General features: G+C 43.8%; 1 protein-coding gene and 1 long non-coding RNA gene across 5 annotated transcripts in view; one reads left to right on the top strand and one right to left on the bottom strand.

Annotated features, from left to right (window-relative positions):
- Window positions 1-8337, top strand: part of LOC116972409 — a 22113-nt gene extending 13776 nt beyond the window's left edge. Inside the window, exons 2-3 of the long non-coding RNA XR_004411799.1 lie at window positions 4805-4811; window positions 8327-8337. This is a non-coding gene — a long non-coding RNA (uncharacterized LOC116972409). The remainder of the gene's footprint in view (window positions 1-4804; window positions 4812-8326) is intronic.
- Window positions 5097-14298, bottom strand: zbtb14 (zinc finger and BTB domain containing 14). 4 transcript variants are annotated; one of them, XM_033020060.1, is made up of 2 exons: window positions 13792-14102; window positions 5097-7799 (listed from the first exon to the last, which is right to left on the bottom strand). In XM_033020060.1, exon 2 carries the CDS (start codon window positions 7781-7783, stop codon window positions 6458-6460), a length of 1326 nt encoding a protein of 441 aa, XP_032875951.1. In that variant the 5' UTR covers window positions 7784-7799; window positions 13792-14102; the 3' UTR covers window positions 5097-6457. The 4 variants fall into 4 exon arrangements, with proteins under 4 accessions (XP_032875951.1, XP_032875949.1, XP_032875952.1 ...); XM_033020058.1 differs by lacking the exon at window positions 13792-14102 and adding an exon at window positions 7888-8425; XM_033020061.1 differs by lacking the exon at window positions 13792-14102 and adding an exon at window positions 8018-8425.

Here is a 14298-nt window from a genome sequence, read left to right as displayed (position 1 = left end):
GCCCGCCCTCGGGCTCCTCCCCCTCCCCCCCTTTTCCTTCTTTCTCCCACCCCCCATCAGTCTGAAGAAGGGTTTCGGCCCGAAACGTCGCCTATTTCCTTCGCTCCATAGATGCTGCTGCACCCGCTGAGTTTCCCCAGCAATTTTGTGTACCTTTGCCTACTTTAAATGACTGGTGTACCATGACACCCAGGTCTCGTTCCATCTCCCCTTTTCCTAATCGGCCACCATTCAGATAAAAGTCTACTTTCCTGTTTTTGCCACCAAAGTGGATAACCTCACATTTATCCACATTATACTGCATCTGCCATGAATTTGCCCACTCACCCAACCTATCCAAGTCACCTTGCAGCCTCCTAGCATCCTCCTCACAGCTAACACTGCCCCCCAGCTTCGTGTCATCCGCAAACTTGGAGATGTTGCATTCAATCCCCTCGTCCAAATCATTAATATATATTGTAAATAGCCTTGCGGTACCCACCGCATCAGAGCTCCCGTGGATTTGGAAGCAACAGCAACAAAGAGAAGCAGGAGAAAACACTGATTGGCTCTAGCCTGAATGGAAGGAGAGTTAGAAGTGAGTCAGAGGGGGAAAACAGTTGAAAACTGAGGAATTTGGTTTGTAAATTGGTAAATTAGGCAATTTATCAGTCAATATAAGCAAGACAGTGCTTAGGGAGCGACCTTGTGAGGAAAGTGTGAGTCTTTGGCTTGAGAGTCTTCGGCGAGGAGGCTGAGGAGAGGAGGCTACACAAAACGCTGGAGAGATGAAAGAAGGAGATGTCATGCAAGCTGATTCAGTGTGATGCTTGCAGTATGTGGGAGGTCAAGGACACTGCTGGTGCCGGAGGGGGTCCAGAGGGGTTGGGGGGGTTTCGAAGAGTTTAGAGTGGTTTCGAGGTGTTTAGTTGGGTTTAGAGGGGTTCAGAGTGGTTTAGAGAGGTACAGACGGGTTCAGAGGGGTTTGAAGCGGTTTTGAGGTGTTCAGAGGGGTTTAGAGCGTTTTAGAGGTGTTTGGAGTGGTTTAGATGGGTTAAGATGTGTTTAGGTTGGTTTAGAGGGGTTTAAAAGGGTTCAGAGGTGTTTAGAGGGGTATGGAGGTGTTCAGAGGGGTTATAGAGTTGTTTGGAGGGGTTTAGAGTGGTTTGGAGGGGGTTAGATGGGTTAAGAAGCGTTTAGAGGGATTCAGATGGGTTTAGAAACATAGAAACATAGAAATTAGGTGCAGGAGTAGGCCATTCGGCCCTTCGAGCCTGCACCGCCATTCAATATGATCATGGCTGATCATCCAACTCATTATCCCGTACCTGCCTTCTCTCCATACCCTCTGATCCCCTTAGCCACCAGGGCCACATCTAACTCCCTCTTAAATATAGCCAATGAACTGGCCTCGACTACCCTCTGTGGCAGGGAGTTCCAGAGATTCACCACTCTCTGTGTGAAAAAAGTTCTTCTCATCTCGGTTTTAAAGGATTTCCCCCTTATCCTTAAGCTGTGACCCCTTGTCCTGGACTTCCCCAACATCAGGAGCAATCTTCCTGCATCTAGCCTGTCCAACCCCTTAAGAATTTTGTAAGTTTCTATAAGATCCCCTCTCAATCTCCTAAATTCTAGAGAGTATAAACCAAGTCTATCCAGTCTTTCTTCATAAGACAGTCCTGACATCCCAGGAATCAGTCTGGTGAACCATCTCTGCACTCCCTCTATGGCAATAATGTCCTTCCTCAGATTTGGAGACCAAAACTGTACGCAATACTCCAGGTGTGGTCTCACCAAGACCCTGTACAACTGCAGTAGAACCTCCCTGCTCCTATACTCAAATCCTTTTGCTATGAAAGCTAACATACCATTCGCTTTCTTCACTGCCTGCTGCACCTGCATGCCCACTTTCAATGACTGGTGTACCATGACACCCAGGTCTCGCTGCATCTCCCCTTTTCCTAGTCGGCCACCATTTAGATAATAGTCTGCTTTCCTGTTTTTGCCACCAAAATGGATAACCTCACATTTATCCACATTATACTGCATCTGCCAAACATTTGCCCACTCACCCAGCCTATCCAAGTCACCTTGCAGTCTCTTAGCATCCTCCTCACAGCTAACACTGCCCCCCAGCTTAGTGTCATCCGCAAACTTGGAGATATTGCCTTCAATTCCCTCATCCAGATCATTAATATATATTGTAAATAGCTGGGGTCCCAGCACTGAGCCTTGCGGTACCCCACTAGTCACTGCCTGCCATTGTGAAAAGGACCCGTTTACTCCTACTCTTTGCTTCCTGTTTGCCAGCCAGTTCTCTATCCACATCAATACTGAACCCTCAATGCGAGAGGTTTAGAGGTGTTTAGAGGGGTTCAGAGTGGTTTAGAGGGATTTAGAGGAGTTTCGATGGGTTTCGAGGTGTTTAGAGGATTTAAAGGGGTTTCGAGGGGTCCAGATGGGTTCAGAGATGCTTGGAGGGGTTTAGTGTGATTTAGATGTGTTTAGCGAGTTTTAGAGGCGTACAAACAGGTTTAGAGGTGTTTGGGACGATTTGGAGGGATTTAGAGGGGTTCAGAAGGGATTTAATGGTGTTCAGAGGGGTTATAGAGGTTTAGAGGGGGTTAAAGTGGTTTAGAGTGGTTAAGATATGTTTAGATTGGTTTAGAGGGGTTAGAGGGGTCCAAATGCGTTTGGAGGGTTTTAGAGGGGTTTACAGGAGTTCAGAGGGGTTTGGAAGGGTTTAAACGGGTTTAGGGGGGTTCAGGTGGGTTTAGAAGGGTTTAAAGGGGATTAGAGAGGTCCAGATGTGTTTAAAGGGGTTCAGAGGTGCTCGGAGGGGTTCAGAGGGGTTATAGAGATTTAGAGTTGTTTGGAGGGGCATAGAGGAGTTTAGAGCGTTTTAGAGATGTTTAGAGGTGTTTGAAGTGGTTTAGACGGGTTAGGATGTGTTTAGGTTGGTTTAGAGGTGTTTAAAGGGGTTCAGAAGTGTTTAGAGGGGTTCATAGGGGTTTAATGGTTTTCAGAGGTGTTAAGTGGAGGTTCAGAGTGGTTTAGAGGGATGTAGGGGAGTTTAGAGGGATTTAGAGGGGCTTAGGGGGATTTGGAGGGGTTTAGACAGGTTTAGAGGGGTTCATATAGGTTTAGTGGTATTTAGAGGAGTTAAGTGGGGGGTCCAGAGTGGTTTGGAGCGGTTTAGTGGGTTTCGGCGGGTGTAGAGGAGTTCACATGGGGGTTGGAGGGGTTTAGAGCGGTTTTGAGGGGTTTTGTGGTTTAGAGGATTTCCAAGGTGTTTCGAGGGGTTCAGAGGGGTTTAGAGTGATTTAGATGTGTTTAGCGAGGTTTAGAGTGGTACAGACGGGTTCAGGTGTGTTTGGAGCGGTTTGGAGGGATTTAGAGGGGTTCAGAGGCGTTTAGAGGGGTTCAGAGATGTTTAGAGGTTTAGGGGGGTTTAGAGTGGTTAAGATATGTTTAGATTGGTTTAGAGGGGCCCACAGGCGTTTACATGGGTTTAGAGGGGTTTACAGGAGTTCAGAGGGGTTTGGAAGGGTTTAATGGGTTTAGAGGGGTTCAGGTGGGTTTAGACGGGTTTAGAGGTGTTCAGGTGGATTCAGAGGGGTTTAAAGGGGCTTGGAGGTGTTCAGAGGGGTTATAGAGGTTGAGAGTTGTTTTGAGAGGTGTGGAGGGGTTTAGACAAGTTTAGAGGGGTTTAGTGGTGTTTAGAGGGGTTCAGAGTGGTTTCGATGTGTTTAGGGGGGTTTAGAGTGGTTAAGATATGTTTAGATTGGTTTAGAGGGGTGTCGATGGGTTCAGAGAGGTTTGGAGGGGTTTCGACATCTTTAGAGTGATTTAGATGTGTTTAGAGGGGTACAGACGGGTTTAGAGGTGTTTGGAGCGGTTTGGAAGGATTTAGAGGGGTTCAGAGACGTTCAGAAGGGTTTAGAGGGGTTGAGAGCGGTTTAGAGATGTTTAAGGGGGTTTAGAGTGGTTAAGAGATTGTTGAGGGTTTAGAAGTTAAAGGGGTCCACATGCGTTTAGAGGGTTTTAGAGGGGTTTGGAAGGGTTTAGGTGGGTTTAAAGGGGTTTATAGAGGTTTAGTTGTTTGGGGTTTAGATGCGTTTAGACGGGTTCAGTGGGGTTTAGATGGGGTTAGTGGGGTTAGAGGGGTTTAGATGGGTTTAGATTTGAAGAGGGCACCTTTACCTTATATCAGCTCCCTGTGTTATTCCAGGCAGGAATGGTCATGGATTAAGAGGTGTTGAAAAAGCTTAAGGGCCTGTCCCACTTGCCGATTTTTTCGGCAACTGCGGCATAATTGACTGACGTATCATGTCACCGAAAAATACGCAGCGTGACGACGTATGGCGCGCGGTATTTTTTCAAGTGTCGCAACCACCTTTTTGTCACTGCTGGAGTTTGAAATGTTCAAAATCTTTTGGCGACACTGATATGACGCCGGCAAAATCGCCAAGTGGGACAGGCCCTTTAATAAATTGCTGCAGTGTGTCATGATAAATGGTACACAGCAACCAGGGTATCCTCATGGTGTCATTAATATTTAAGATTATGCATAGGACATTGTCACATATTGGAAGTATGCTGGTAAACAGAAAACAATCTCATTCCTGATCTCTGCCTCATCAAAATTGGAATGGCCTTGAGGACTCAGAAGGCAAGTTAAGGCCCTCTCCCACTTTCCCGAGTTACTCACGGACTCTCCCGAGTTTTCCCCTTGATTCGAACTCGGGGAATGTCGGTAGCGAGTCCGTAGATGTTTTGTAGCGGCTCGTAATGCCAGCCGTAGGAACTCGGGGCATCAGGTAAGTCGGGATGTTTTTTCAACATGTTGAAAAATGTCCACGAGTTAAAAAAAGGCCAGAGTACCTACGAACGGCTATTACCGTAATTCTCCGAGTTTGAATCAAGGGGAAAACTCGGGAGAGTTTGTGAGTAACTCGGGAAAATGGGACAGGGCCTTAACTCATTGGAGGATATCAGCATCTGTTCTTTCATGATACAGTTTTTATGTTAAGTTCCTGGTCAATTGTAGGGGTTTTGATGAGGTAGGCAATGGTGTGAGAGTTCAACAGCAGTAATGAATCCAAAACAGACAAAACCCAGGTTACAAAATGTTTATATTTTGATTTGAAAGACGTTTAACAGATATATGTACATTTTCTGAGAAAATTAAGCTAATTTCAGACCAACGACAAACAGAACAAAAAATGATGAAATAACCTAACTCAACATTGTAGGTTCACGGGCTAAATACCAAACATTCGTCCAGACTCTGATCTCCATTTTGAATAGAAGCACGTTTCAATGTTTACACCACATTGCTAAGGTTTGACACATGAACATAGTGCACTGTCACGGATTGAGCTTTAAACACTTTGATTTAATCATCCAATTTATGCATAAAAACTTAATCATATTTACTAAACTTTGTGTTGTGCTATACAATTTAATCTGCACTTATAACTACCAATTAACATTACAATTATTTGCATTTAGTTAAAAATTATTTACACACCAATATCAAAAATGTTCACATAAGAATTATCAGTAGATATTTCTCTTAAAGAGTTTTAAAAGAGATACAAGTACTGACAAAAAGTTAAGAACAACAGTGTTGCATTGAATTTCTAAAATAACGTGCTGCTGTCAGGTTCTGCTGCTATTTAGCCCATTGCGGAACTCAAGCTTTAGCCTGATAAAGAAAATATTGAAAGTAAATCTTGGATTACATCATATTCTCTGATAAAAAGTACCAAACAATAAAACTAAGCTTTTATTTTTACAGAATATGCGTGTACAACTAATGCCTCTTGCGCCACTTGCTACTGGTACGAAGAAAGATTGAGTATTCTAGGCTATATAAGTAAATTGATATTCTGATATTCTTAAAGTTTGGGAAAAATAAACATCAGGAGTTATTCCATTATTTTAAGAATACTTAAAACTCAAGTGTAAAGATTCCTCTCACCAAATTAGCAACATTCTAATCGGCAAATGTACAAAGGATAATCAAAAAACCCGACATGCTGAATCCTAACCCTGAAGAATTTTAATCCTAATGACTAATTTCTTACCAGAATATAGTTAAATAGACGGTGGTGGCAGACCAAAACATTAAAAGCAACTTTACTAAAAAATTAAAACTGTAATACATCACTCAAAATAATTATATTATTGCACCATACAGGGATAAAGGCATTAAAGACACTTGAAATATTCAATGACATAATTATTATGTTGTCCCAAGTGGTCAACCCTACTAAAATCAAATCCTTATACAGTGCAACAATTTATACTAAATATATTAGATTATATACTCAAGACAGAAAAAATTAGCATTCTTCATACAAATTGTAAAAAGGAACAGAATTTAACAGAAAAATATATAAGGGTCACCTTTGCTAATGCAGTTTTCTATGTTATTATGAAACAAAAGAGGAATATGAACATCGACAATAAATTAACTACAGGCTATAGTTTCCAGGTTTTGCTCAGTTTCAGCTGCCATTGCTGCAGCTTGCAATTGCTCAGTCTCACTGGCAATCACACTTGTGGGTACTTGTTTGCGTTCACTGTGCATATTATTTTCATGCCTCTTTAGATCAGAAGCTTTAGCAAACGCTTTAGTGCAGGAACCACAAACAAATGGCTTCTCACCTCGATGCCTCCGTTCATGGTCTTTCAGATGAGACTTGTGCTTAAAAGCTTTGTCACACATGTGACATGCAAAGGGTCTTTCATTACTGTGGACTCGTTCATGTTTTTTTAGGTCAGGAGCACGAATGAACGATTTGCCACACACATCACACCCATAAGGTTTGAAGCCTGTATGAATTTTGAGATGTTCTTTCAAGTGAGCTTGTGTGGTAAAAGCCTTTGAGCAGATGTCACACACAAATGGTCGATCAGCGGAATGTAACTTCTCATGTTTCCTCAAACGTGTTTCGTCAGTGAAAGTCTTACCGCAGGACTGACAACTGAACTGCTCCCTGTCTCCATACAACAAATATTCAAATTTCACATCAGTATTTGCTGTCCAACCTGGTGCCTGTTCTTCCTTGACTCCACTCATGCTATCATTGAAAGCAAGAGTTGGAGGAGGCTGAGGAGCCACATCCTTGGGCTCGGTTGATTCCATGGTTTCTACTTCAGAACCAAAGCAATTGACTTTTCGAACTTCTTCACTTCCAAGTTCTTTCAAAATAGCTTCCTGAACACGCAGGCCATTTGCTTGGGTCTTTCCGTCATCAGGATTAGGTACAGTTTCGTCTACTGCCTCTTCTGACTGTCCTTCAAGCTGATCGCCTATTTCTTCTATCTCTTCGTCTGTGCTATTTACTGAGGGCCGATGGATCTTAGCACTTATACTGTACGGGTATCGGGTTTTTCGCCGAGCTGCATTCTGTTGAGGAGAAACATCACGCTTCTGAATACATAATTTATCTAAGAATTTGATCCCAAGGATTTGTCCTGAAGACATCATCAAGTTCACATCTTCCCTCTTCACAGAGATTTTGGCAGTGTACATATAATTCAATACTTCTTCAAATATATCCGAACGCAAAAAATCAATCTCAATCACCGAGGAATTATCAACCTCCAATTTTTTAAATAATTTCTTGAAGTAAGTGCTACATGCTGCCAATACACATCTGTGTGCCCGGAATTTAACATCTTCCACCACAATGGCTATGTCACAGAACTCCCCTTCTAAACGTTGTTCATTCAATGTTTTCAGGAATGTATTTTTATGTTCATCGTCATTGTATTTAATCGCCTCACCCATTGTGCACTGTAAACAACTGGAAAAAGAAAGTTTAGAAAAGGAAAGAAAGTAACTTCAATTTCTGCAGATAACCAATAAATAGTATGTATTTTGATGATCCATACCCTATAATGCAGTATTAATTATTGTTCATAGGGCAAGAGGCATCTTAAGATGTTTTCTTATATACTTGATAATCACTGTCCCCATAACGTCTTATATAAATCGACCAGCACGGCTCCCGGTTTTACATACTTTTACATTTTGTGATTACATTTCTGTTCGTCAGCATAGCTTCTATATGAAGTCAACAATTCCCGTGGCTCCATTTTGAATTGCTCTTTAAATGTGCCTGCAGTAAAATGCAAGCACCATCATTAAAAAAAATTAAAGCTGAAAGATTAATCGGACGGGTGATTCAATAGATATGAAATTGGCTAAAGCATAAAAAGCAAACCAGTAGTCAACAGTGGTTTATCAGATGTAACAAAAGTATGTAACTGATTCCCCCGTTGCAACAGGACACAAACAAACTTGTCCAATGGGCAGATGTATAGCATATAGCAATGGAGAGGTTGAGAAGGAGTTTCTTCCCAGAGGCTATTCGGACTGTAAACTCCTATCTCACCAGGGACTAACTTTACTGAACGTTTTTCCTTCCGCCCACAATATGTAAAAGAATATGTGATTGTGTTTATAGTTTGTTTGGTTGTTTGTTTGTTTGTCTTTTTGCACAAAAGTCCGCGAGCATTGCCACTTTTCATTTCACTGCACATCTCGTATGTGTATGTGACGAATAAACTTGACGACTTGATATGATGTTTAAGGCAGAAAGATCTGAGATAATGCATTTTCATTGGAAAAATTTGGAAAGTCAAAATAGAATAAAGGATATTATTCTGTAATAGTGTTTTATGACAGTGTAACAGGTGCAGTGTCCTGGGAGTCTATGTGCAGAAATCATTTAATGTGTCAGAGCAGGATGAGAAAGCAGTTTAAAAACATATAGACAATGCTGGGTTTGAGAGAGCCCAGAAATTATTTATTACAATGGTACCTGGGATGAAGGACCACTGTTACAAGGACAGGCTGAGGTGACATTTGATAGAAATATATAAAATGATATGGGTCCAGTGGATGTGTTTCTCTTGATGGAGAAGTTGAGGACTAGAGCCCACAGGTATTAAACGTAGGTATGCGAGTCAAATGAGATGGAGGAACTGAGTGAAATCCAGGTTAGCCGGGAAGTGGTGTTAGGTAAATTGAATGGATTAAAGGCCGATAAATCCTCAGGGCCAGATAGGCTGCACCCCAGAGTACTTAAGGAAGTAGCCCCGGAAATAGTGGATGCATTAGTGATAATTTTTCAAAACTCTTTAGATTCTGCAGTAGTTCCTGAGGATTGGAGGGTAGCTAATGTGACCCCAATTTAAAAAAATGGAGGGAGAGAGAAAACGGGGAATTACAGAACAGTTAGTCTAACATCGGTAGTGGGGAAACTGCTAGTCAGTTATTAAAGATGGGATAGCAGCACATTTGGAAAGTGGTGAAATCATTGGACAAAGTCAGCATGGATTTATGAAAGGTAAATCATGTCTGACGAATCTTATAGAATTTTTCGAGGATGTAACTAGTAGAGTGGATAAGGGAGAACCAGTGGATGTGTTATATTTGGACTTTCAGAAGGCTTTTGACAAGGTCCCACATAAGAGATTAGTATACAAACTTAAAGCACACGGTATTGGGGGTTCAGTATTGATGTGGATAGAGAACTGGCTGGTAGACAGGAAGCAAAGAGTAGGAATTAACGGGTCCTTTTCAGAATGGCAGGCAGTGACTAGTGGGGTACAACAAGGCTCAGTGCTGGAGAGGCGCCGTGGGCCAGGGATAGCGTTGTCGACCTGCGGTTAAAGTCAGTAGATCTGTCCGCTATAACTGAAACTCATTCTAAAGAGATCCGTAATAATGAGGTTTACTGTATTCCAAAACCATTTAATTGTTGCCTGAACCATTCTACATTTCATTGATAATCGTCTGCTTTGATCTGTCGTTTTCACACCTTACCCTTCCATATCTCTAGTTTCTCTCTCGCCTCTCAGTCTGAAGAAGGGTCTCAACCCAAAACTCTACCTATTCCTTCTCTCCAGAGATGCTGCATTACTCCAGCATTTTGTGTCTACTTTTGGTGTAAACCAGCATCCGCAGTTCCTTCCTACACTAGTTTCCCCTCTCTTGCCTTGCTCCATTTTTGAACAGAAGAGAAACATTTGCAATTTTTAAATCCGCTGGGACCACTCCTGACTCCTGGTTCGGATTCTAGGACAAAAATGTCAGAGATGTCCACAATCTTTAGTAAACGTGGTTTAGATGGATCCCTCACAGCAGTTCTGCTCTTGCTCGTCTTTCCCCCACATGGAACAACAGAGTTCCCCAGATTCTCACCTTTCACTCCACCAGCTGCATTTGACAACACATTATCCTCCGACATTTCTGTCACCTCCAAAGTGACCTCATCCTCACTAATTTCTGCCTTCTGCAGAGACTGCTCCCTCCACAATTCTTTGTTTATTCATCTCTTCCCACCCAAACAATACAATACGGTTTTATTAGTCACATTGCACATAAAGTGCAAGTGTAATGAATTTGCCAGTAGCGGTACAATGATAAAGAACACACAAACACACAAAAAATTTAACACAAACATCCACCACAGCATTCATCACTGTGGTGGAAGAGACAAAAATTGGCCAGTCCTCCTCCATTTTCACCCGTGGTCGGGATCTCGGGGGAAACCACACACTCCCCAGGTACTTTCCCCAGCAACCACAAGAGATGTAACTCCTGTCCCTATACCTCCTCCCTCACCTCCATCCTGGGACCCCAGCAGTCCTTCCAGGTGAGATAGAGGTTCACATGCACTCTCTCGAACTCATCTCCTGCATCCAGAGTTCCTGATGTGGCCTCCTGTACATTGGAAAAACCAAGTGGCTCGGAGACTATTTCGCTGAACACGTGCACTTGGTCTGCCAAGGCCTTCTGGATCTCCCAGTTGCTAATCATTTAGCTGCTCTTCCCATTACCAAACTGAATTTTCTGTCCTGGGCTTCTTGTGTTGCTGCAGTGAGACTACACGCAAAGCGAAGGAACTGCATATTATATTCCTCTTGGGTTGCTTACAACCCAAATGTCTGAACATTGAATTCTCCAATTTTAGGTAACTACAATCCCCCCCCCCCCCCTTCTTCCACAGCCCACCCTTCATTCCCCCTCCCTAGTATCCCGCCAGGACGCACAAATTTCTCCTATCCTCAGGGCAGTGGAGGCCAATTCTCTGGATGCTTTCAAGAGAGTTAGATAAAGCTCTTAAAGATAGGTGACTCAAGGGATATGGGGAGAAGGCAGGAACGGGGTACTGATTGTGGATGATCAGCCATGATCACAGTGAATGGCGGTGCTGGCTCAAAGGGCCGAATGGTCTCCTCCTGCACCTATTGTCTATCCTACCTACATTCCTTTCTCTAGCTTCACAATTCAGAACTCTTCATTCGTTCTGTCTCACACCTTGTTTTTTCACCTCTGGTCTTTGTCCAACTATCTGCCTATCAACCCCCCATCAATTGTATCAACCTATTACCTGCCAGATTTTGTCCTGCCCTTCTCACTTCCACCTTTCTTCCCCTCCCCCTGCAATCAGTCTGAAGAAGGGTCCCAACACGTATTGTCACCCATCCATATTCTTTACAGACGCTGCCCGACCCACTGAGTTACTCCTGTACTTTGTGTGTAGGAAAGAACTGCAGATGCTGCTTTAAATCTAAGGTAGACATAAAATGCTGGAGTAGGCAGCATCGGAACAAGCTGCATCTCTGGAGAGAAGGAATGGGTGACGTTTTGGGTCGAGACCCTTCTTCAGACCTGTACTTTGTGTCTTTCTTTAGTCTAAAGTGTTACGGGGCAGCACAGTGGCATAGCGATAGAGTTGCTGCCTTACAGCGCCAGAGACATAGGTTCGATCCTAATTATGGGTGCTATCTGTACGGAGTTTGTACGTTCTCCCCATGGCAACGTGGGTTTTCTCTGGGTGTTCCAGTTTCCTCCCACAATCCAAATGCATACAGATCTGTAGGTTAATTGGCTTTGGTAAAAATGGTTACATTTTCCCTTGTGTGCAGGACAGTGTTAGTTTACAGGGTGATCGTGGTCAGCGCACACTCAGCTGAATTCAGGAGTAGGCATTATAGGGATCTGAGAGACAACATCTTGAACAATGTGGAGAGTTTTGGCTACCCGAGGAAGAAAATACTGCTGCTAAAGAGTGCAGAACAGATTTGCCAGACTAATTCTTGGGATGGTGAGTTTGTCCAATAAAAAACAATGATTACGACCAGGCCTACATACCCTTGAGGTTTGAAGAAGGGTCTCGACCAGAAACATCACCTATTTCTTTTTTTCCTGAGATGCTGCCTGACCCGGTTACTCCAGGATTTTGTGTCTATCTTTGGTGTAAACCAGCATCTGCAGTTCCGTCCTAACCTTGAGGTGACCTTGTTGAAATACAAATGCAGAGCTGATATTTCCCCAAGCTGACTATCTGGAACTAAGGATTCCAGTCTTAAAATAAGATCCTGTTACCTAGCACAGAGATGAAAAGACATTCCTTCACCCAAAGAATGATGAATCTTTGGAATTTACTGCAAAGAGGGCAATGTAAGCTCGTCTGCTGAGTATATTCAATAGATGGATAATTATATTAAGGAAAGTGAGCAGCTAAATAGCACAGTAGGTAGTGTTGGTGCCTAATTTCTTCAGCAACCTGGATGCTGACTGTGTGGAGTTGTTCTCCCAGAGATTGGCGAGATCTTCTCTGGATATTCTTGTTCTCAAAAACACATTAGTCGGTTAGTAAATTGTCTACTTTAAATCACTCCAATGTTGATCGGCGGTAGAATTGGAGGGAGTTTGAGATGTGATAAATAATAGGTTTCAGGGAACTATGATGGAATAGGTAAGAAGGAATTGCAGATGCTGGTTTAAACCGTAGACACAAAAAGCTGGAGTAACTCAGTAACTGAAGAAGGGTCTCGACCCGAAACGTCACCAGAGATGCTGCCTGTCCCGCTGAGTTACTCTAGCTTTTTTTGTGGTGGAACAGGATTGCTCTAAGCTATGAGAAGACATTGAAACCATAGTCCGAAAGGAAATATATGAATGGGATACGGAAAAAAGCAACAGCCATTGATTTTATTGAACGGTAAAGTGGGGTAACGGGCTGAGTGGGCTACTCCTACTATTTCTTATGTATAGCCGGGTCTCAATCCAGCGAGGCTAGAATAGTATAAATTGCTCTGTAGCTAATACCCATCAGAGCGTGTGGAGTTCTTGGTGGATTAATAATAGGTGCCGCGAATTCCCCCTTATTTACGTGTCCATTCCCATCTCGATTCTCCACGCCCCCTCCCCGATGCAATAAACAGTAGAGCCACACGGCGGAGTGTCTCCGTGGTGAAGCTCCACCACAGTGCACTCTCCAAGCAGCGACATGCACTGCGCTCATTGCCGCGTCTGCAAACAGCTCTTCCCGCGTCCCTGTCGGGATCGCGCGCTTCCCCGCCGTTTTTTATTTTGCATTTTACTTATTGCAGTTAGCCGTGCCCCGGCAATTACCGATTTCTATAATTTTAACAACCTGGATATCCTTCTCCTATTACATTAATAAGGCAAATCTGATTTAACATTTTAAACGTAAAATTAAGCATTTAATATTTTTGTTACAATGTGGTCAGAAAGCTTTAGTTCTACAGAGAATAGGTTCTAGATTTATTCAAAGCGAATTTTAATTTTAATTGGAAGCTCAATTTTGAAAAGTGCACGTTTCGATTCCGTTTGTTGATCTTGAATGCACACCGACAGACTGCGTATTAAAAATCTGCAGGGGAGAATGTACGCTCCGGGGAGAGTGGCCGCATATTCGGCTTCTGGATATGAATGCAAAATCGTTGCAATAAAATGGACAAGTCCCTTCCGTTCACCTCGCCCTTTGCAATGCAGCCCGGATCGCGCTTCCACTACCGGCGCGCCCACACTGTCACGAGTACAGCTCCTTCTCGCAGACCAGCCATCTTGTTACAGACCGCGTTCACTTTCTGCTGCTCTCGACCTGCTACAGTCGCTCGCACCCTCCAACCCAAGTGCGAGGCCGATTAGTCGCCACATGCATTTTGTGATGCGAATGGAGGAGGAAGAGGGAGAGAGAGAAAGAGAGAGGGACGGGAATAAACTCGAGCCCGGCGCCTGGTTGCCGCGCTGGGGCTCCGGGCTCGGGCAAGCGCGCGCGCCGCCGCTGCCGCCCGGGGACGGCGATGCCCTGGCGCCGCCTTACCTGAGCCGGGCTCGCGCCGCGCCGCACCGCGCTGCACCGCTCCCGGGGCTGCAGACGGGAGGGATTATCCGGGGAGGATTAAAAGCGACGTCCGTGCAACAACTTTGTGGCCAATGTGGACGCTCGCCGCCACCCCCCGCGCCTGCCCCAGCCCCAG

This window comes from Amblyraja radiata, chromosome 4, assembly GCF_010909765.2.
Source record: "Amblyraja radiata isolate CabotCenter1 chromosome 4, sAmbRad1.1.pri, whole genome shotgun sequence".
NCBI classification, from domain to species: Eukaryota; Metazoa; Chordata; class Chondrichthyes; order Rajiformes; family Rajidae; genus Amblyraja; species Amblyraja radiata.
Note: the sequence above shows the minus strand (reverse complement) of the source record. Positions and strands in the feature narration are given on the sequence as shown.